The following is a 20,650-nucleotide window of genomic DNA, read 5'->3' on the forward strand; positions in this document are numbered from 1 at the left end:
TGAAGTGAAAAGGTGGGTAATGCCACAGCTGCACCAGTAACACCAGTGCCAGCCCCAGCACTGACAGGAGCTCGTCTGCATTTCAGACCTCTGAGAGCAATGCCATTCAAATAACTTTGAGCAGAACGGAGTCTTTAAATACTTCATTTAATCCGACTAAGCATAACTTTATCTAAATATATTCTCTCCAATAGGAGTTACAGTGCACACAGAAGCAAAAGGAAAAGCCCAGCCCGATATCCAGGCTCAGTTGATGGGTAATCCAGCCTAGTACCAGCACCTCATTCCTCCTCCAAGGGGGGAGAGTGGTGCTTCATCATGGTCTTGGAAACACCTCAAGCAGCCACTGCTAGAACTTGGGGTTTACAGCCACTCAGAGCAGTCCAGTGTGTGTCTGACTGGGCAAGACCACCTTGGTGTACGGCTACGGGAGTTGTGGAGGTGACTGCAGGGGTGGTGTGACGGGGCAGAATCTAGACTCCGGCTCTAGAGCTAAAGCAGAGTCATTCCTGAGCTCACGTAGCTGGAAGCCCCAAGAGTCTGTACGGGAAAATGAGGGAATGGTCTAAAACCACCAGCACTGAATCCCCTCCCCTTTATTTCATGACAGTGTCTGGACTCTGGAGAGAAGCTCTGGTTTCAGGGAGCTTGCTGGCTGCTCCTCTCCCGATGCCTGAATGTCTGCCATGACTGCTGCGTCCCAGGCGAGGGTCAGGAGGGCTGAGGGCACCTGGAACAGGAAAGGCAGAGTTATTAAGCTATAGTAATGTCGTACTTGACCTCATGACGTGCTGTGTGTGGCCTGGAAAAACTTAGAAAGAGCCCTTCAGCTAAAAAGGACAAGTGTGGATCTCTGCAAGAAGCTCCTTAGGGGACACTGCTTTGGGCTTTCTCTTGGAAGCCCTGTGCTAGAGCTGTGCTTGCCCCAGTTGCTGCCTTCCCTCTCTTCCCAGTGTGGACGCTAACCCTCTGAGAGAGCTGCTGACAGCTCCTGCAGCCGCATGTCCTACAGGAGGTAGGTCCTTGCCGTTCCTTCTGGACAGACCTCCTAGCCTTGGGCTAGAAGCCTTCGAGCAGCTACTCCTTTACTTGCGCTTAAAAAGAAACAGCCAGAGCACAGCTCGCAGCACTGAGAGCAGAAGACACAAACTTCTCTGAGTTACGAGCACCAGAGGACTCTGACAACCTGAAGGCCCCTGTGGAAGGGACCTGCTACCCTTTTTCACTCACCAGCCCACATTCATTGAAGGCCAAGTTCTCATCAGTCAGTTTGAGGCCGCTGGGTCCCAGCAGCTCAAAGGGCAGCCAGTCATCTCTGAGCGCTTCCCTCACAAAGCCGTAGAGCGCAGATACCGGTTCTCGCGCATAAAACGTCCCTGCCATGAGAAAACAAGGTGAGACATTGAGAGAGAGAGTCTGGCATTTACCAAATCGAACCTTTTGTGGTAGGTTTCGTGGGGCTTGCGTACTGATGATAACTTTCTGAACTACTTCAGTGACACAGAAACAGCCCCATTCAACTGAGGAGTATAAAAGCAGAATCCCCAAAGAAAAGAAAAATATTAACTTCAATTGTTGCAAGCCCCTGCCAGCCTGTAACAAAGAGTCAGGAAAGCCTGAAATCATTTCCAGAGTTCTACTGCAAAATTTGAAGAGGATTTATACTGTTGTACAAACTGACAGCCCACGGGCAACCTCCTGCTGGTTACTGTGAGACACGGATCTAACGAGTCCCGCTTGCTCGCAGTAGCCTGGGAAGAGCACGCGTTAATTAACAGCGCCTTGAGATTCTTCCCTCTCTGCTCAGCCTTGGTTTACAGTCCCAACCCCGTGCAGGTGAGGCAGGTGGAGGGAAGAGTTCTTAGGGAAACGTTACCCCACTCTGGGTTTCGTTGCTTTATTCTACCAGCTGTGCTCAGCACACCTCGAGCCTGCTTATTATTCAAGCTCTTGCACTACAAGTATCCTTGGAAGCTTTTGGGGATTTATGAAGAGAGGGTAAGAAGTCTTGTACCCTGGAGGATGTATCCGTCAGGAAAGCGGACTCGTAGCAGGGTGTAGTTGTACTTGCGCATCTCCCTCTGTTCTTCTTTCTCTCGCATGGCTCTTGTCCTCAGCATCGAAGCCTTCTCCACCGCTTCTGTCCTTTAGAGAGAAAGCCAGTTATAGCGTGGAGGAGAGGTACCAGACTCCTGGCTGGCAGCACGTGCCCCCTGGGCGGTTGGGACCCTTCCTTTGAAGCCTGCTCACCGGAGCCGTTGCTCTCGTTTGATCTCCTCCGCGGTGAGGTTGTAAAAGTCATCGGGCAGCTCGAACCGAGCGGCTTCAGGTGACGGTTTGAAGACACAAAGCTGGCGATCCAGCTGGGCTCTCACAGGCTCGGAGCTTAAAAGCTGCTCTTTGTAGTCCTTGAGGTCTTCCAACTTGGTCAGCATTTCTTCCCTCAGCACATAGTACTCCTCTGTGGTCTCTACAACCAGAAGGACAGGATTTGAGGCTCTTGTTCTTTACAGGAGTAATGTGTGAAACACAAGGGCAAGGATCTCCAGCAAATGTCATGTCTGAGCAAGGGAAGCTGCAGGGTGAGCAGCTCTTTCTGCTACGGCCTGTGGAGCTCTCAGCGACCCCAGCTGCCTCGCCAGCCTCCCCCGGGATGGCCCACCACCCCTCAAACTCCTGACTCCAGTTTAATACACTTGGATTTCTTGCCTTGTCCTGGAACAGGCAGCGTTTTTGTCTCAAACCCGATAGCCTGGAAAAATCTGTGTATCCCTTCCAGGTAGCTTATCCTTTCCTGGAAGAAAAGGGAAGAATTTAGATGTGGTCTGCTCTAGGCGAGGCCTTTCCTAGGCAGAGCACCTTCAGGAGTCTTGACCTCACCTGAAACACTTTGTTCTGCAGTTTGATTTTCCGGTACTTCTCCTCCTCTGGGTGGAGATAGATGTTATCCAAGTATCTGCAGGAAGAGGAAGGCACTGCATGGATCCCAGCAGGCACTTGAGGATGTGCTACCCCAAAGTGTAAGAAGAGACTGAGAGACCTCAGGGTTATTTCTCACTGATAAAAGAGCTGAAAAACTACAGAAAGTAAAATACAGCGCTGCTTCGTGCCCAGGCCAGACAGAAGCTGGGGGGTGGCTGATCTCAACCAGCAGTTCCCAAACCTCTTGGACTAGTGGACTGACTCTTAAAACCATCCCTGAGACGCTGACCTGACTTCAACTGCCGCTTCAGGAGGTTCAAGCTTTGGTTTTCCTCAGACTTTGCCTGGAGCACAGCAAGAAAAGCCCCCTGCCCCCTGGCCTGGCAGGGAAGGGACAAGCTCCCCCCACGCTCAGTCCCGCTACCGCAGCCCGCGTACTTGGCCATGGTCTCCACGCCCGCTCGGACTTTCTCCCGGTCTTTATTGAAGGTGTGAATCTCCATGATGGAGGCAGCCACCGGGTCTACGGAAAAATACTGGGGGAGAAGGAGAGAGGCTGGTCAGGGGGGAGCTGAGGGCACTGCAGAAAGGGAGGGGGAGGCTGTTGTGGTTTAACCCCGACCAGCAGCTCAGCACTACGCTTGTTCCCCCCACGGGGGGATGGGGGAGAGACTGGGAAGGGAGAAAAAAAATGTGGGTTGGGCTAAAGACAATTTAATGGGTCATTTTAAAAGGTAATTTAATAGGAAGTTATTCACTACTTCCCAGTTCAGCCATTTCCAGTGAGTAATCAACACTTTTCATCACAAATCCAAACCACGGCACCATCTGAGCTGCTATGAAGAAAATTAACTCTGTCCCAGCCAAAACCAGTACAGGGCCAGAGTTCCCAGTCCCAGCTTTTCCAGCAACACTCTGCTCAGACAGGCCTTTTGTCCGGCTGCAGCGGAACAGAGCTGCCCTTCAGGAGACAGCAGAGATTTCACAGGGAGAAGGTGGGGGGTTGGAGAGGTCACTGGCTGAGGGGACCCACACCACAAAACGAGTTAAAACAGGAGGAAGGGGAGCGGCGCAGCCGGCAGACGTGGCGCTCACCGCCTGGATGGCTTCTCGGAGGTGCTTTTCCTTCTCGTCCTTCCTTACGACTGCACCAGTCAACGGGCAAATGAAATAGACCCCTGAAACAGAGGGGGCGGCTGCCCCTTCCTTGTCGGGGCAGGCGAGGTCCTGAAGGAGACAAAACCAGGCACCGAGCTGAACGCAGGGAGGTTTTGTGAGGGTTTTTTTTTGGGGGGGGGGGGGTTGAAATAGGCTGGCACACCAGCAGAGGGACAGCAGCACAGAAGGGTGCTGATCAGGGAGCAGCGGTGCTTCTCCTACCTCTTCCTCCCCGGAGAGCCCTCTCTCGCTGGCAGCTGCCTCGGCCATCAGCTCTTTCCTCACTGTGAGAGACAAAGCCAGGTTATGGCGGCAGCCGGGGCGGAGGTTCAGCAGATTGCAGAGGAGCCAACGCCTCCCCGGGTGCTCTGTCCCTGGCCTGAGAGTCCACGGGTGAGTGTGACCCCGTTTCCACGACCCTCAAGCAGTCGCAGGAACCAGCTGCGCCCCAAAACAGCCTCCACAGCTGCACCCCAGCAGGTGCTCACTCGGGGCCTCCCTCTTCGAGTCACCCCCATCCCAGACAGACCCCCCCCCTGGTCCGGCTGCCCCCTCTCTACGCCGGCGCAGCAGCTCCGTGGCCTGCAGCGAGCTCCTACCCTGGTTCTTGATGGCCTCCTGGGACGGGGGCAGCTTGGCCTTGGCCTTCAGCTCCATCCGGGCCAGCGCCGCCGCCGCCGCCCTCTGCGCTTCATCGGTCGGTGCTTGGCGAGGCTTCGGTGCCGGTTCGGCTTTCGGCTTCTCCTTGGGGACCCTTGGGCAGGACAGAGCTCGGGAGGGGACGGGCTCCGACGCCCCCACTCGTGCCCAAGCCACCGAGACAACGACAGCTCTACAACCGCGCTGGCCCGGGTGCCGTCACCGCCCCGGTGCCCCCGGGGAAGAAGCCGGGGAACCGGCCGCCCCGGTGCGGCAGCATCGCTGCCCGGTGAGTGTCAGCTCCCTGCGGGATGGGCGGCTTGGGCACCGCGGTGAGTGTCGGCCACAGGACCCCGTGGCTGGCGACGTCGGTACCAGCCCGGTGTCCCCGGGCAGCCTCGGCCCGGACCCTCCCACGTACCGGGTTGCACCGGGCCAAGGGCAGCGGCGGGGCCCGTGGATAACCGCAGCGGAGCGGAGGGGGCCCGGTCAGCCCCGCTCGCTGCCGGCAGCGCCCCGGCCTGCCCGCGGACGGCGCCCCCACCCCACCCGCCGTTACCGGAGGGTCCCCCCTTCCCCGTACCGGGACGGCTCCGAGAGCTTCTGTCCGGGCCCCGCGGTCTTGAACTTCAGGTCGGCCTTGATCTCCTGGAAGAACTTCCGCATGGCGGCGGGGCCGCGGCGACAGCGGCACCGGCACCGGGACGGCGGCGCCCCGCCCGCGCTTCCGCCCCGCCTACGTCCCCGCCACCGGAAGGGGCGTGCCCATCTCGCTGGCTCTAGCGCCTCTCTAGGCTCCCGCTGCTCTATGACCTCTGCGGTCCTCCAGGGCCTGAGGGGAAGGGGGTGCTGCGGGTGAGGGCGGGCCCGGGCCCCCCAGGGCCCCCCAGGGCCCCTAGGCCTGCACCCACGGACCCCCACAGACCTTCAGCCTGCACCTACGGACCCCCACGGCCCCCAGGCCTGGACCCACGGACCATCAGCCTGCACCCACAGACCCCCATAGCCCCAGACCTGCACCCATGGACCCCCACAGATCCCCACAGCCCCCAGGCCTGCACCCACGGACCCCCACAGACCTTCAGCCTGCACCTACAGACCCCCACGGCCCCCAGGCCTGTACCCACAGACCTCTACGGACCTTCAGCCTGCACCCACAGACCCCCATAACTCCAGACCTGCACCCATGGACCCCCACCGACCCCCACGGCCCCCAGGCCTGCACCCACGGACCCCTATGGACCCCAGGCTCCCCATGGCCTGCGCCCACAGCCCCAGCTCTGCAGCCTCAGTCCGCCCTGGGAGGAACCAGCAGCCGCAGCCTGACCAAACCAGCCTGACAAGGGCCCTCCGGAGCGAACCTCGCCTGGCCCCGGGGTGCGACCCAGGCTGAGGGAGCCTCAAGCACAAGATTATTTTCGGTTACCTCTGCCTGGGCCCCTGCCTGCCCCCCTGGACGGGCAGGGGCCTCGCTTTCCCCCCGGCCACCGCAGTGACACCGAGAGCCAGAAACACACAGCTGGAGGCCAGGCCCACGGCTGCATCGCCAGCGGGCACTGACGCCCTGAGCCGCGGCCCCGCCGGCTGCCGGGACCCCCGTGCCACGGCATCGGTGCCACCGCAGAGAGCACATGCTCCCCGAAGACCTGCACGGGGATGTTTTTGCCACCCCGGCGCCAGTCGCGCACCACAGGTTCTACAAGGCCAGCGAGGCAACGTGCGGCCCGGCACTGCTGCCCAGCCCGGTGTACGGCACAGCTTGGTGTACAGCACAGCCCAGGATACAGCACAGTTCGGTGCACGGCCCATCCCGGGATACGGCCCAGCTTGGTGTATGGCCCAGCCCGGGATATGGCCCAGACCGGGATACAGCCCAGCCCGGGATACGGCCCAGCTCAGCACTGCAGCCCAGCCCGGTGTACAGCACAGCCCAGGATATGGCCCAGCTCAGTGTATGGCCCAGCCTGGGATACGGCCCAGCCCGGTGTACGGCACAGCCCGGCATATGGCACAGCCCAGGATACGGCCCAGCTCGGTGTATGGCCCAGCCCGGGATACGGCCCAGCCCGGGATACAGCCCAGCCCGGGATACAGCCCAGCTCAGCACTGCAGCCCAGCCCGGTGTACAGCACAGCCCAGGATACGGCCCAGCCCGGTGTATGGCACAGCCCAGGATACGGCACAGCTTGGTGTACGGCCCAGCCCGGGAGGAGTGAGCGCTCCCTTGCAGGGCAACACGGAGAAACACCCCCACCCTCCGGGTTCCCGCCTGCTCCCCGACACCCCTCACTTCCCAAATTCCCTCCCGCAAAGCCCCGAGGCAACTCCTCCTCTCCCCGTCGTGCCGCAGGCCACACGCCGGACCCTGCCTGCGGTTCACCGAACCGTTTCGATCGGCAAAGACCTAGAAGATCACCGAGTCGGTCCCCGCTCGCCTTCCCCCCCAGGGCCACAATCGCCCCGTAAGCAGTTTTTCCCCCGCCCCGAGCACCGTTTGTGGTTTGTACCCACCCGGCGCTGGGAGCTCCGGGTGAGCCCGCGCGGGCAGCGAACCCTTCGCGTTTCCATGACCCAGACAAGCCAGATTGGGTTAAACCCGGGTTTAAAAACCCAGCGAGCTTCCAGGCAGACGCCTTAGACTGTTTCTCCCCAGCTCAGCTGGGCCGAGTTCAAGTTTTTCAAGCCAAGGTGGGCGAAGCAGGGCTGGCTCCTTCCCCCACCGCCTCGGCCTGGGCGGCTCTTGCTGGTGGCCCTGTCCTCGTCCCGGGGACCCCAAACCAGACCGGCCCCCCTCAGCCCCAGGGCGCAGGGGATGGAGCCCCCCCCGACCCAGGTGGGTTTCGGTTGAGACCGTGCAGCAACGGAACCGCGTCCCCAGGCCAGGGGGGCCGAGGTGGTGGTGGGGCAGAGTGGGAGCTCACCCTGGGGGGCAAACCCCCCTGTGTCCCCCATGTCCCCCCCCCACAGCCGCATACACGGCTGCTCTGCCGGCCCAGCCCCTGGCCCCCACCCACAACCCCACCCTACAGGCCTGACCCCACCCTATAGCGCTGTCCCACACCCTATAGACCTGGCTCACACCCTATAGCACTGACCCTACAGTCCTGACCCACCCTATAGCACTGTCCCATACCCTACAGACCTGACACCCACCCTATAGCGCTGTCCCCCACCCTATAGCCCCAGCCCCCTCCCTATAGTGCTGTTCCATACCCTACAGGCCTGGCTCACACTCTATAGTGCTCTCCCCCACCCCATAACCCTGACCCATACCCTATAGTGCTCTCCCCCACCCTATAGCGCTGTCCCATACCCTACAGACCTGGCTCACACCCTATAGTACTGACCCCCACCCCACAGTCCTGACCCACACCCTATAGCACTCTCCCCCACCCTATAGCCCCAGCCCCCTCCCTATAGCGCTGTCCCATACCCTACAGACCTGGCTCACCCCCTATAGCCCTGACCTATAGCCCTGGCCCCCACCCCACACCCTTGTGTCCCCCCCAGCTCCGGCCCCACCCCCGACCCCGGCCCCCTCCCCCGCCCCCTCTGGCCACGCCCCTCAGCGGCCCCCTCCTCGGCGCCTCTAGCGGCGCCGCCCAATCCCGTTATCCCGCCGTGCCCTCGCCTCGCTCCTATTGGGCGAGACGACGGAGCGACGCGGCGCGGAGCCAACGGGAGCTGGCGCCGCGGGCGGGGGCGGGACATCCTGCGGGCCGGGCCGTCCCCGCCCCGCTGCCCGGTGCTGCCCGCGGCCTGGGCCTCCGCCGCCGCCGCCCCGCCCCGCGGCCGCCATGCCGCACAGCTTCAAGCCCGGAGACCTCGTCTTCGCCAAGATGAAGGGGTACCCGCACTGGCCGGCCCGGGTGAGACCGCGGGACCGCGCCGGCGGGGGGCCGCACCGCGGAGGGGGAGGGGGGGGGGGGCCGCACCGGGGCGGGGGGTTGGCCCGGGCCGGACCGGAGATCCCGTACCGGGATGGAGATCCTGTAGCAGGATGGGGGGGGGCTGGTAGCGGGATGGGGACACGTACCGGCTCCTGTCCCGGGGTGAGGGGGGGGGCTCGTACTGGGATGGAGATGCCATAACGGTACCCATACCGGGATGGGGGACCCGGTACCGGCATGGGGTGTCCTATACCGGCATGGGGGCACCTGTCCCGGGATGGGAGCCCGGTAGCGGCATGAGGGTCTTGTACCAGCATCCACAGTGGGATGGAGATGCCATAACGGCACCCATTCCGAGGTGCGGACCTGGTACTGGCATGGAGCATCCCATACTGGGATGGGAGGTCCCATGCCGGGATGAGGACCCGATACCGGGAGGGGGGACCCCTACCTGTATCTGTCCTGGGATGTGGACTTGGTACTGGTATGAGGGACCATACTGGGATGGGGAGGCCCATCCCAGCACCTGCACCGGCTTGGGATGTCCTATACTGGGATAGGAGCTCTTCTACTGGCACCTGTACCAGGATGGGGACCAGTACCGGGTATCCTGTACTGGGATGGGAGGTCCCATTGCAGCACCCACACTGGGATGGAGATCCAGTATGGGAATGGGACATCCTGTACCGGAATGGGAGACCCCATGTTGACACCTGTACTGGGATGAGAGCCCAGTACTGGCACAGAGATCCCGTATGGGCACCCATGTTGGGATGGGAGCCCAGTACTGGGATGGGGTCCTGCACTAGGATGGGGGGGTCCCATGCCAGCACCCATACTGGCACTGGGGTTTGATCCCAGGAGGGGGGTCCCATGCTGGTACCTGTGCTGGGAGGGGATCTGGCAACAGGCTGGGGGTCCCGTACTGGCACCTGCACCAAGGGAGAGAGAGGGGGTCCCACACTGGTGCCTGTACCTGGCAAGGGATGGGGGAGACCTGGGGGTCCCTTCGCCAGGAGGGTGTTTGACAGCCCCACGCAGAAGGACCCAGGACCCCTTTCCTGTCCTGGTGGCACCCTGAACCCTCCTTTTTCACCTGCACCCCGGGGAGACCCTGACCCACTTGGGGTAACCACATGGGGCCTCAGCCCTGCTTCACCCACCAGGACCCCCTGGCCTGGGGACCCTCTTTCCTGCTGGGGTGACCCCTGCCGCCCCCCTCTCCCCTGCTGCACCCCAGGACCCTGACCCTCCAGGCACCCCGACCCCATGGGGCTGTCCCTCACAGCTCACCCCTTGCTCCAGCACCCCTGCCCTTCACCCTCCATCCTCATCCTCCTGCTGCCCAGCAGAGCCCTTCCCCTCCAGAGACCCCCCCTTCCCAGCTCCCTGCCTGGACGTCAGCCACCCTCTGTCCCCAGCTGAGGGGGAACAGAGCTGGGGTCTGGGGCTCCGTCCCGTGTTGGGGACAGGGGGGGACACACGTGCTGGGGACAGCGCCTGGGCTGGGGGGGGGGAGGGGGGCTGCCGCTGAGCTTCCGCGAGGTGCAGGATCGGAGGGTGCTGGTGCAGTTCGGGGCGGGGGGGGGGGTTTGCGGATGGGGCGATGGAGCGTTCGTGGCGGGGGGCGACTGGTCCCAGCGGCCGGGTGACAGTGTTGGGCCGTGGTGGTGCCTGGCGGAGGCCCGGAGGAGCGGGCAGAGCAGGGGCTGGTGTAGGATGCGCTCACCGGGGGAGTGCGAGGCAGCTCGGGGGGGTCTGCGGTGGTCCCTGGCGGCAGCGGAGGGCGAGGCAGGTTCGTCCACTGAAGGTGTCTGATGGGAAGAGACCGGCTGGTGGAAACCCTGTGGGATCGGGGCCGACAGGTCCCGGGGAGGCTCAGGGTGCCGGAGACGACGCTGCTTGGCCGCACCACGCCGTGAGATCTAGGATGCCATCCCCGCCGTCCCTGCGCCGTGGCGGCCGACCTGGCGCCGAGAGGACTCGGTCCTTCCAGGAGAGCCCTCGCGCTGCCGGCGTCTCTGCAGCCCCTCCTGCTTTAGCTCGCTTGCTTATTTTTTGGGGAAGGCTCACCCCCCTCCTCTCCCGAAGACCTCCCCAGCATGCGGGGCAGCCCTCGCCCACCCCGAGGCTCCCACCCGCGGCTCTACCCGCAGCCCAGACCACGGTGGAGCAGAGAGACGGGCGCTGGAGCCGGCGCGTGGGAAGAAGACGGGGTAGCCCACGCGTCCCGCTGGCAGCGGGGCTTTTCCTGCGGCCGGTCTCCAGCCAGGAAGGACCCGTTGGAGCAATCGCCCCCCAACCCCGGGCTGGAGGGGGCTTTCCCTCGGGCGTCCCCTCCCGAGGCGGCTCGGGCGATGGATCTCTGGGGGGTAGCACAAGGCCCCGCGTTTCCCCGGGCGTTGAGCCCGGCGGTGGAGAGACGACCTCGCGCCGAGCTCTGGCCGTAGAGCCGCCGTGCCGGATCCCTTCTGTTACTCTTCTAGAGATCCCGCCGGGCCGTGACGCCGCAGTGGGACTCTTGGGCGTAGCAAGGTCCCCGCCCGGGTGCTTTCTTGCCATGCTTGCTTCCCAGCGGGTGCGGGTGCCGGAGGCCGACGCTGCTAGCCGGGGCTGACGTGCCTTGCGGAGGATGTGCTCAAGCCGCTCTCTCTGACCACCTCCTGCTTTGGGTTTCCTTTCAGATCGATGACATCGCGGACGGCGCCGTGAAACCCCCACCGAACAAGTACCCCATCTTCTTCTTCGGCACCCACGAGACGTAAGCGCTGCCTCGCTCCCCTCTCCGGGCTTTTGGCCCCGCTGCCTCTGCTCCCGGGCTCACCTCTGCTTTGTTTCTCTCCAGCGCCTTCTTGGGCCCTAAAGATCTCTTCCTTTACGAAAAATACAAAGACAAATATGGGAAACCAAACAAGAGAAAAGGCTTCAACGAGGGCTTGTGGGAAATCCAGAACAACCCTCACGCCAGTTACAGTGCCCCTGCGGTGAGTGCGGGCCTCGCGCGGCGGGGGGGCAGCGAGGACATGGGCTGCCGGCGCCTCCGTCTCTCCTCCGAGTCGCTCTCCTCCCTTTTCTGCTTCTCGTTGCGACGGTGCCTCCGCGCTTCCAGCTCACAGAGCGGCTTTCTCAGGGTTGAAGTAGCTTTCCCTTCCCTGCCCTCTCCCTTCCTGAGGGAGTCAGCGCTCCTCCTCCTCCTCCTCCTGCTCCGGAGGCAGATGCCTTTACCCCCCCTGTCTTTGAGGTGCAGCCAGGGATGCGCTTCGTGCCGCTTGCCCAAAACCACGGAGGATTCGTTGTCAGAGCGAGAACTTGAGGCTTGCTTGTCCCCGGCTCTTGGACCTGTGCGTGGGCTCTTGGGCAGTCCCTTTCTTCATCCATTTCTAAGGTCCTGAGCCGAAAGCCGCTGACCTGCTCCTTCAACGGGCTTCAGAGCAGGCCGGGAGACGGATCTTTGCTGTCAGTTGCTTGCGTGGGCTTTTCGTCACCGTAATCGCGTGGTACAATTTGTTGTATAGGGATCTTCAAAGGAGTTGTCCAAAGCAGCTTCGTAGGCAGTTGGTCTGAAGAGGCAGAGGAAGGTTTTTAAGGTGAGCTACAAGGACGAGGTGGTCTGGAGGTAGGCAGGCTCAGGGAATGAGCCCCCCCCCCCGGCTGGGCTGCTGCCAGTGCAGGAGGGAAGATGTGGTTTTAGTAGCTGTGGGAGATGGTCGGACGCCAGACTGCGGACCTAGGGTCAGGTGAGACCACGGAGGTGCTTGAAAACCAGGAGAACAACTTCAGCTTGTTGGGCGGGAGGTTGGTGATGGTGAGGGAGGCAGCACCCGCTTTGTCCAGGGACTCCACCGCAAACCCCCAGCAGCGGCAAGAAACCTGTTGGTGAGGGACCTGCTGCGACGGAGCGACCGAGGTGATGCCAACAGCGCCAGCAAGGCTGAGGGTTCACCAGCTGCATCTTGTGGCCAAAATTCCTGGAGAAGAAGGTGCTGAAGCAGAGGTCTTTTTTGGCTTTGAGACCTAAATGAAGTGAGGTGCCAGGAGCAGTCAATGATGAGGAGAGGCTTTCCAGCAGGAAGGCTCAAGCATTGGAAGAATCCCAGCTCTAGGAAACCCCTTGGGTGCGACACACTTGCGTGAGGAACCCCACGACGGGCTGCTCAGAAGCCAGGAGACCTTCCCTGCATGGGAGCGAGGGAACACGACACAGGAGCTCCCAACTGGGAAGAGCGGTGGCCACCACAGCGGACACAGTGGTCATTTCTGCTGGGGAAGGCGTGTGATGTGCTGTGGCGTGAAGCCACCTGAGAAGGAAGAGACCTGACCCGAGCTGCGGGCTGGTGGCCAGCCCACTGGGAGAGAACGGTGCTGGAGGAGAGGCTGGACTGAGCCACCCTGCCCCGCTTGTCTGGCGCCACGAGGGCAGAAGAGGGCTGGGGTCTGCTCCCCCAGGAGGGGCTGTCAGGTCGAGGCTTCTCCGGGGGTCTTTGGCAGAGCGCGAGGATGGCGGGGGGAGAGGGGAGCTCGGCGGCGGCAGCGGGTGGAAGCCGAGCTGGGGGCTCCAGAGGGAAGGTGTGGCTGGTGGTCTCGGGGTGAGGGACCTTGGGAAGGGGGTGCAGGGGAATTAGAAAGGGGGGGGTTGACTGAGTGTTCTCGTTGAAGGGCTGGTCACGTTGTCCGGAGCCGATGCCGAAGGGATCTGTGCTGGGAGGGGAGGCTGCCCCACGCTGCTCTGCCTCTCTGCTCAGCGCTGCCGTCCATCGCTTGTCACCCTTTTGTGCCCCTTCTCCTCTCCCCCTCGTGTGCCACAGGCCCCCTGGGGGCGATAACACCGCTCTCGTCCCCGCTGTCTCTAGCCTGCGAGCTCCTCGGACAGCGACGTTCCCGAGAACGACCCGATGGGGGGAAGCGATGCGGGCGACGACGAGGAAGACGCTGCCATGGCTGCCGTCACCGCGGAGAAGATGGAAAGCGATGAGGACTCGGATCGGGGCAGCGACCACAGCGGGCTCAAGCGAAAATCGCTGGCTATGAAAGTGAGTGTGGGCTGAGGGGGTTCCCCTCGGCGCGGCCAGGAGGGTGTCGTGGTCAGGAGGACGCGGTCGTGGGGTCCACCGCTGAGCTTCCCTCCGCCGGGCAGCGTGTCGAACGCACCGTGGGTGGAGGTGGTGAAGAAACCAGCTCCCTCTGGATTGTCTGGTGGGAAATGGGGTTCAGTGTGTGTTGGGGGGGTCTGGGAGCCGGCTCGTCTTCGAGATGGTGGGATGGCCAAGTCCTGGTGTGGTTTGCAGGCAGGAGCTGCACGGCTCGTCTGAGTGTGTGTGGCTGCTCTTGCAGGGCTGGTCGGGAAGAGTTGGGCGAAGCCAAGGGGGACTGGGCTTCTCTCACATTCTCTCTTCTCACGTACCAGATGCCGGTGACAAAACGGCCTCGGAAATCCTCCAGTGACCTGGATCAGGGCAGCCCCTCCCTGACAGAAGAGGAGAACTCGGAAACATCTTCCGAGTCAGAAAAAAACAGTGACCAGGTGAGAGGGTTTTGAGATACGCTTGCGTGGAGGCTGGCAGGGCGGTGGGGAAAGGGCTGGAGGAAGAGCATCGCCGTCTGCGGGGGCAATGGCTTGAGGGAACCTGACTGGCTTTTGAAACCATCGTGAGACTGGTCCCCGTTTCTTCATGTCTGTGTTTTCCTCCAGGACTTCACTCCCGAGAAGAAGCCAGTGGCCAGGGCTCCCCGGAGGATGCCAGCAGCGGGGAGGAAGAAGAAGGTAAAAGACCCCTCGTCTGCAGCGCTGCCTGAGGGAGGCTGGGGGTCTGTGCTGCCTGGAGGGGGGAGCAGGGGGTGGCAGGGCTCTGCCATGGACTTGGACGTAGGTTCAGCGCTAGGAGGGACCTCGCTGGTGCCTCAGTGACCCGGTTGGGCCCCGTCCTGGTTTGGGGCGTGCTGCTGAGCTGCTGCCACCCACCCCATCCAACCCCCCTCTGTTCCTACAGAAAGTGGAGTCCGCCTCTGACTCAGACTCCAAAGCGGACTCGGATTCGGAAATGGGAAACGCGACGGTGGACATGACCAAGTCGGACTCCAACTCCGATTCAGACTCAGATGTGTCTGTGAAGAAAGCTCCACGGGGCAGGAAGCCAGGTAACGCCGAGGAAACTGGTCCTGCCACTGCTGGGCCACTGCTGGCTTCCTCAGGGGACTGGAAAGCATGTGAGGCTGGGGGCTTCTGAGGCTCTGGGGTCTCCTTCTGTGGTGGGCACCTTCCAGCCCGTATCTGAACAGCCCTCTGCCCCCCACCCCCGAGTTTAGGGCTGTTTTCACAGAGGGACAACCAGGGCTCCTGCTGACCTTCTCCCCGTTGTCTTGCAGCTGAGAAACCCCCTCCCAAGCCCCGTGGCAGGAAACCGAAGCCTGAGCGTGTCCCGACCAGCTCCAGCAGCGACAGGTGAGATCAGCTGGGACACTGTCCCCCTCGGGGCCCGGCTGGAGGGTCACCCGCCTGCCCGCAGCACAAGGGGGCCAAGCGTGCTCTGTCCTTCGCAGTGACAGCGATAGCGACGTGGACCGCATCAGCGAGTGGAAGAGGCGAGATGAAGAGCGACGGCGGGAGCTGGAGGAGAAGAGGAAGAGGGAGCAGGAGGAAGAGATCCGTCGGCTCCGGGAGCAGGAGAAGGAGGAGAAAGAGAAGAGGAAGGAGAAAGCAGAGAAGGGCGAGGAGGCGCGCTCGGACTCGGACAGCAGCGCGGAGGATGAAGTGGCCAAAAAGGGCCGCAAAGGCCGGGCCAAGGCCCCGTCCTCCTCGGACTCTGAACTGGAGCTGGAGAAAGAGGTGAGTGCAGAGCTCCGTGGGGAGCTGGGGACAAACAGACAGCCCGTCCTCTCCCTGTCAGGTCAGCGGGGACCTCCAGGAATGGTAGGGACCTCCAGGAGTGGCGAGGACCTCCAGGAGTGGCGAGGACCTGTCTCGGTGGGGTTGCCCACGCAGCGCTGGGCAGGGTCGTGGCCGTAGGCCCGCCCGTGCCTTGCGAATGGGAGCTCTTCCCCTGGCCCAGGCCACCCCCGTCCAGCTGCGGGTGTCGCATCTCCGTGCCGCTCTCCTTCCCACCACAGTCATGGGATTTGCTCCGCTGCCCTGCCCGGAGCGCCAGCTGGATTTGGCTAAAGGCCAGGGCAGGGTTGCAGAGGAGTCCTAGAGCCACGCTGGCCAGCGGCGAGGTCGCCCTTTTTAGTTCCTCCCTGTGGAAGGGGGCTGGGAAAACAGCCCGAAGATCTCGAGGGCTGGGGTCCTGCAGGGCTGGGTTGGGCTGCTGGAGGTCCCAGGGCGCTTTTGGAGCAGCGCAGCGCTGTGCTGCAGCCCGAGTCCTTCTTTTTTTGGGGGGGGGGGGACACAGGGGATGGCCCTGCACCACCCTCGCAGCAGTGGTGGGGTGGGTGCTGGCCGCTCGCGTGGCTGGGTCGTGGCCAGCCGGGGCCGTGGCACCGTCTCCCTTCCGCAGCAGGGAGGGCTCTGCCGCTCTCGCCCGCATTGTTCTCTCCTCCAAGGTAAAGAAGCCGGTGAAGAAGCAGCCCTCGGAGTTGTCAAGGAAACCAAATCAGAAGGAGAAGAGGGGCCGAGCAGAGGAGAAACCACGGAACAAGTCAGCATCTCCCCTCCCCGCATCGGTGCTTCCCGGGGACGGGGCCATTCCTGCTGCTCCTGCTGCCCAGCCCTCCCCGCCTGACACCCCCGGGGTGGGGATGGGGCTTCCGTGGAGCTGCCCCTGGGCCAGCAGCACCCGTGGAGGAGCCGGGCTCTTACCTCCCCTCCCGCCTCCTATTGCTGAAGGGGCTGGAGGAGGTTTTGGGGAGCACCAGGATGAGCTTCCCTGGTGTTTTCTGTCTGGCAGGGGAAGATCCTTGGGGTCTCGCTCTGGGGCTTTGCCTTTCTGCAGTCCCGGGCAGCTGGGGCATGGGGGAGCTGCTGTCTCAGGGCTCTTGTCCGCCTGCGAGCTGGGAGACCGGGGTGGAGCGTGGCAGGGCTCTGCTGCCTGGCTAGTGCCGTCGGGCAGGCTGAGGGGGCTGCCCCAACGTGTGCCGTCCCCCTCCTTGTTAGCCCGGTGGCGAGCAGGGGGTTCCCCCCGAAGGATCTTACCTCTTCACTTTTCCTCCCGCAGACCTTTGAAAGTGGAACGAGGCCGGAAGAAATCTGACCTGATTCCCGAAAGGAGGATGGAGAAGAAAAAGGGTGAGAGCGCCCTTGCTTGCCATCGCAGAGGGGGAGGAGAGGGAGAGAAAGGATCCGGGGTTGGGTTCCCCCATCCCAGGGAGGGATCTTTCCCGCAGGGATCGGGATGGTTTTGCTGGGGCCCTTCCCGGCCCTGCTGCAGTGCTGGCATCGCCTCGGGAAGTGTTTCCAGGGTGTGCAGAGACAATGAACTTCCCTGTACGCATCCCCTGCCGACCTTGGCACACCCCAACCCATCCTCTTCAGAGAAGGGCTGCGTTTGACCTTGGAGATGCAGGAGGGAACCCGACCCTTGCTGGGGGAGAGGCCCTGGGTTCTGGGCAGCGCCGTGCTCTCCTCCAGGGGCCTGATGCCTCGGCCTCTTTCTCTTGCTGCTCCAGAGCCCACAGTCGAAGAGAAACTTCAGAAGCTTCACAGCGAGATCAAGTTTGCCCTGAAGGTGGATAACCCGGTGAGTGCCCGAGGGTCAGCCTGGCCTGGGGCGTCCCTTCTTGCCGTGTCCTCGGCCACGGCTGCGATATCTGGGGGTGCTCAGCCTGGCTGAGCCTCCTCTTGCCTTTCTGGATGGCATTAGGGGGCTGTGCTCCACGCAGTGCTGCCCCAGGTGCCCGCAGGGACACTTGCAGGCAGCTTCTGAGCTTGGTGCCATCCTTGCAGGACATCAAGCGGTGTCTGAATGCACTAGAGGAGCTGGGCACGCTCCAGGTCACCTCCCACATCCTCCAGAAGCACACCGACGTGGTGGCTACGCTGAAAAAGGTAGGGCAGAGGGTCGAGTCCCTCCCTGGAGGGAGCAAGGAGCCTGCTGGGGCCACCCCAGCTCTAAGGGCGTCCCTCCTCCCTCTTTCTGGTGCAGATCCGGCGCTATAAAGCAAACAAGGACGTGATGGAGAAAGCTGCCGAGGTCTACACCCGGTTGAAGTCGCGTGTCCTGGGACCAAAGATGGAGGCGATCCAGAAAGCCAACAAAGCTGGACCTGAGAAGGACAAAGGGGAGGCCGAGAAGGGCCAGGAGAAGCTGTCGGGAGGGGAGACAAGGAGTGAGAAGGGGGAAGAGGAGACGAATGCTGGTAACGCTCCCTGAACCCCTCGGGGTGGTTCCCTGCTCTGGCCGGGCACGTAGCGATCCCGGGGCCCTTCTCGGGGCATGGCACGTCCCCCTGGGGACTGGGGACATGAACAGGGACACAGCACGTCCCAGTGGGGACTGGGGACATGAGCAGGGGTGGCTCTTGGCCTCGGTGGTGGAGGGGATCAGCGGCCACGTGTGGCACTTCCAGTCCCTTGTTCGCTGGAGTGCCAAGAGTGGGAAAGGACTGGATACCGACCGCTCGTGGCAGTGAGAGCAGAGGGCAAACCTCGACGCCCACGCCCTGGTTTTGGGTGCCTCTGGGCTGATTTTTGGCCCGGGACGGCTCCTTGCTGCCAGCTTGAGCGTTGGTCGAAGGCGCTGGGGGGACAGAGGAATGCGGAGACGCCCTTGGCCGCTGGCTCAGGCTCTTGCGCAGGCAGCTGGTGACGGGGATCTTCCACCCTCAGAGCCGGGTCCCTGCCTGGGGACCTGCTGGGGATGCTGCAAGAGCCTTCCCAGAGGAGCTGATGGGGAAAATCCGCTCTGACGCCTGCCTCTGGGCTTGGAGGATGGAGTTTTGGGGCCCTTCACCTAGCTAGCGGGGTCAGGCCAGACCTGGGGGCCCCTTGGTTTTGGCTGGGTGTCCTTCGCCCTGGATGGGGACAGCCAGTGGCCACCTGTGGGATGGGATGGACGAGGTCCACTGTGGCGACCTGAGCCTTGATCTTCCCTTTAGACTTGTCGGGTCCGGTGAACGGTGAATCCCTGACCCAAAAAGCGGAGGGCCCAGAGGAGAAGGACAAAAGCCAAGGGCCGGGAGCGGGAGAGCCAGAGGCATCCACCGAGGAGACCCACAACAAGTGAGCGTGCGAGGGGCAGAGCTGGGGGCTCGGGAGCTCCCCTGGATCTGATGCACGGCCAAGCGGAGCTCTCCCATGGGTGCTCTTGAGGGGGGGGTCTCATGGGTTGTGTCGGGCTTTTCCCAGCTTGGGAAAGGAGCCTGGGGTGCAGGAGAGGGGCAGGGGAAGGCAGAGGGGCAGGGGAAGGCAGAGGGGCAGGGGAGGTGCTCGCTGAGATGCCTGTGCTCTCCCCCCAGCAGCGTGCAGGACTATCCCAAGGCCGAGCGAGCCGGGCCGGAGCGGGAGAGGGCTCGTGGGGAGTCAGAAGCTGTGGATGACGAGGAGGAGAGCTGAGAAAGCAGCTTCTGCCCGGAGGAGGAGGAGGAGGAGGAGGAGGAGGTGGAGGTGGAGGGGCTGTGAAGGGAGACCAGCCTCTGCCTCGTCCCCTGCTTGAGATACTTCACTAAGTCACACAGTAGCTGATGTCCTAGGTCTTGTCCTGTGCCCCCAGCCCCGCGAAAGCACCGACTGCGGGGGCGGGGGGGGCTGTGCTGGTTGTCTGTATTTGTCCCCTCTTTTTTTTTTTTTTTGTTTTGTTTTGTTTTGTTTTTCCCTTCCACCTAATTTCTTGTGATTTCAACCGCCATGAAATGAATATAAAGGGTTTTTTAATGAAAAACACAAGGAGCCCTACTGTCTGTTTCTTGAGGCATCGCTGACTGTGACGAGGGGAAGGCAGGAGCATCCCCCTGCCCAGGATGGGAAAACGCCCCCGTGGGTCCCTCCCCCCTTCTCCCCTAGGAGCCAGGAGCAGGCACCCATGGGTGTCCCTGTGGGGCAGCCAAACCGGGCTGCTTGATTTTCTGGCGCCCAAACTGGGCTCTGCCTCAGCCACCAGGGCTTCACCCCGCTGCTCCGCGCCCCTTTCCCCACCATCATCTCTCCGGCTGAAGGCAGCTGCTGGAGCCAGGTCCCGCTGCTCCAGGGGAGGCAGCAGGGCTGGGCGCCAGGGTTTGGGTTAAAACCAGTTAAAAAATAAAAAAAAAGGGTGTTGTCTCCTAACTCACCCAGGGAGGGACTGAACTGGGGCAGCATCCTGCCTTGTGCTGGGCAGCATCTTTGGCCGTTTGTCTGTCTGCTCTTTTGCAAAGACCTGGAGCTTTTTGTACGTGTAAAATAAAGATGTTCCCAGCTCAACCAGACGCTGCGTCCTTGAGTGCTGTTTGTGCCGGGAGGGAGGGAGGGAGGATGCCCTGACCCCCCCTTTGGAGGCGGCTGTTGCTGTAACTCTGCCCTGGGGAGAAATTTTTGGTCGGGTTGGTTCTTTTTTTTGTTGTTTTTTTTTTTTTTCCCGGGGCTGATTTCATGCTCCAGCCCTCCGTAAACAAAACCCAAATAAAATCCCCAAAAAAAGCCCCGTGTGCCTCTTGCCCAACTGCCGGCGAGAGCTGGGGTGAGATGGGGGCTGGGGAGGCTCAGCCCCATCCTCAGGCTGGGGAGACTGGGAGAGACGAGGGGGGGGCCCCCACCTGTACCCTGATGCTGGGAAGGTGGATGGGGACCCGGGGATGTGTCGCTGCACCCCAGGAGGGGCTGGTTAAACCCTGCACCACCCCAGCCAGAGGATTGTGTGAGCCCTCTCCCCACCTTGGGGCATCACCCTGGGTCGGGGGGGGGGGATTTAAAGGCCGAGATGAGGGCTGTTCCCTCCCGCCCCCCCCCCCCCCCCCAAATGCCCCCATCACCTTTGGCTGTGTTGCAGATGGCAGCACCGGAGGGGGACAGAACACCAAGACACGGCCACGAACAACGGGAGCAGAACCATGTGGGTGCCACCGAGGACGCAGCAGGGTGTCCAGAGCAAGGTGGGGGGGGGGGGTGGCCATGGCTGGTTGAATTTGGGGCACTCCTA

General features: G+C 62.5%; 2 protein-coding genes across 4 annotated transcripts; one reads left to right on the forward strand and one right to left on the reverse strand.

Moving 5' to 3' along the window:
• Positions 1–131: 131 nt before the first annotated feature.
• On the reverse strand, positions 132–5,385 carry UBXN6 (UBX domain protein 6). Of its 2 annotated transcripts, none has more exons than XM_086477498.1 (11): positions 5,303–5,385; positions 4,680–4,834; positions 4,303–4,364; positions 4,018–4,128; positions 3,361–3,458; positions 2,881–2,956; positions 2,710–2,794; positions 2,251–2,470; positions 2,015–2,145; positions 1,231–1,376; positions 132–730 (listed from the first exon to the last, which is right to left on the reverse strand). In XM_086477498.1, exons 1-11 carry the CDS (start codon positions 5,383–5,385, stop codon positions 602–604), a joined length of 1,296 nt encoding a protein of 431 aa, XP_086333624.1. In that variant the 3' UTR covers positions 132–601. The 2 variants fall into 2 exon arrangements, with proteins under 2 accessions (XP_086333624.1, XP_086333623.1); XM_086477497.1 differs by having other exon boundaries at positions 4,018–4,149.
• A 3,131-nt stretch (positions 5,386–8,516) lies between these two features.
• Positions 8,517–19,116, forward strand: HDGFL2 (HDGF like 2). 2 transcript variants are annotated; one of them, XM_086477408.1, is made up of 16 exons: positions 8,517–8,588; positions 11,294–11,370; positions 11,455–11,593; positions 13,460–13,639; positions 14,014–14,130; positions 14,299–14,370; positions 14,597–14,744; positions 14,973–15,048; positions 15,147–15,432; positions 16,146–16,240; positions 16,757–16,827; positions 17,208–17,278; positions 17,485–17,586; positions 17,684–17,897; positions 18,636–18,759; positions 18,996–19,116. In XM_086477408.1, the coding sequence occupies exons 1-16, from the start codon at positions 8,517–8,519 to the stop codon at positions 19,090–19,092; spliced, it is 1,941 nt and encodes a 646-aa protein (XP_086333534.1). In that variant the 3' UTR covers positions 19,093–19,116. The 2 variants fall into 2 exon arrangements, with proteins under 2 accessions (XP_086333534.1, XP_086333535.1); XM_086477409.1 differs by having other exon boundaries at positions 18,999–19,116.
• Positions 19,117–20,650: the final 1,534 nt, after the last annotated feature.

The sequence above is a fragment of the Leptosomus discolor genome, chromosome 24 (genome assembly GCF_034619465.1).
Source record: "Leptosomus discolor isolate bLepDis1 chromosome 24, bLepDis1.hap2, whole genome shotgun sequence".
Lineage (NCBI taxonomy): Eukaryota > Metazoa > Chordata > Aves > Leptosomiformes > Leptosomidae > Leptosomus > Leptosomus discolor.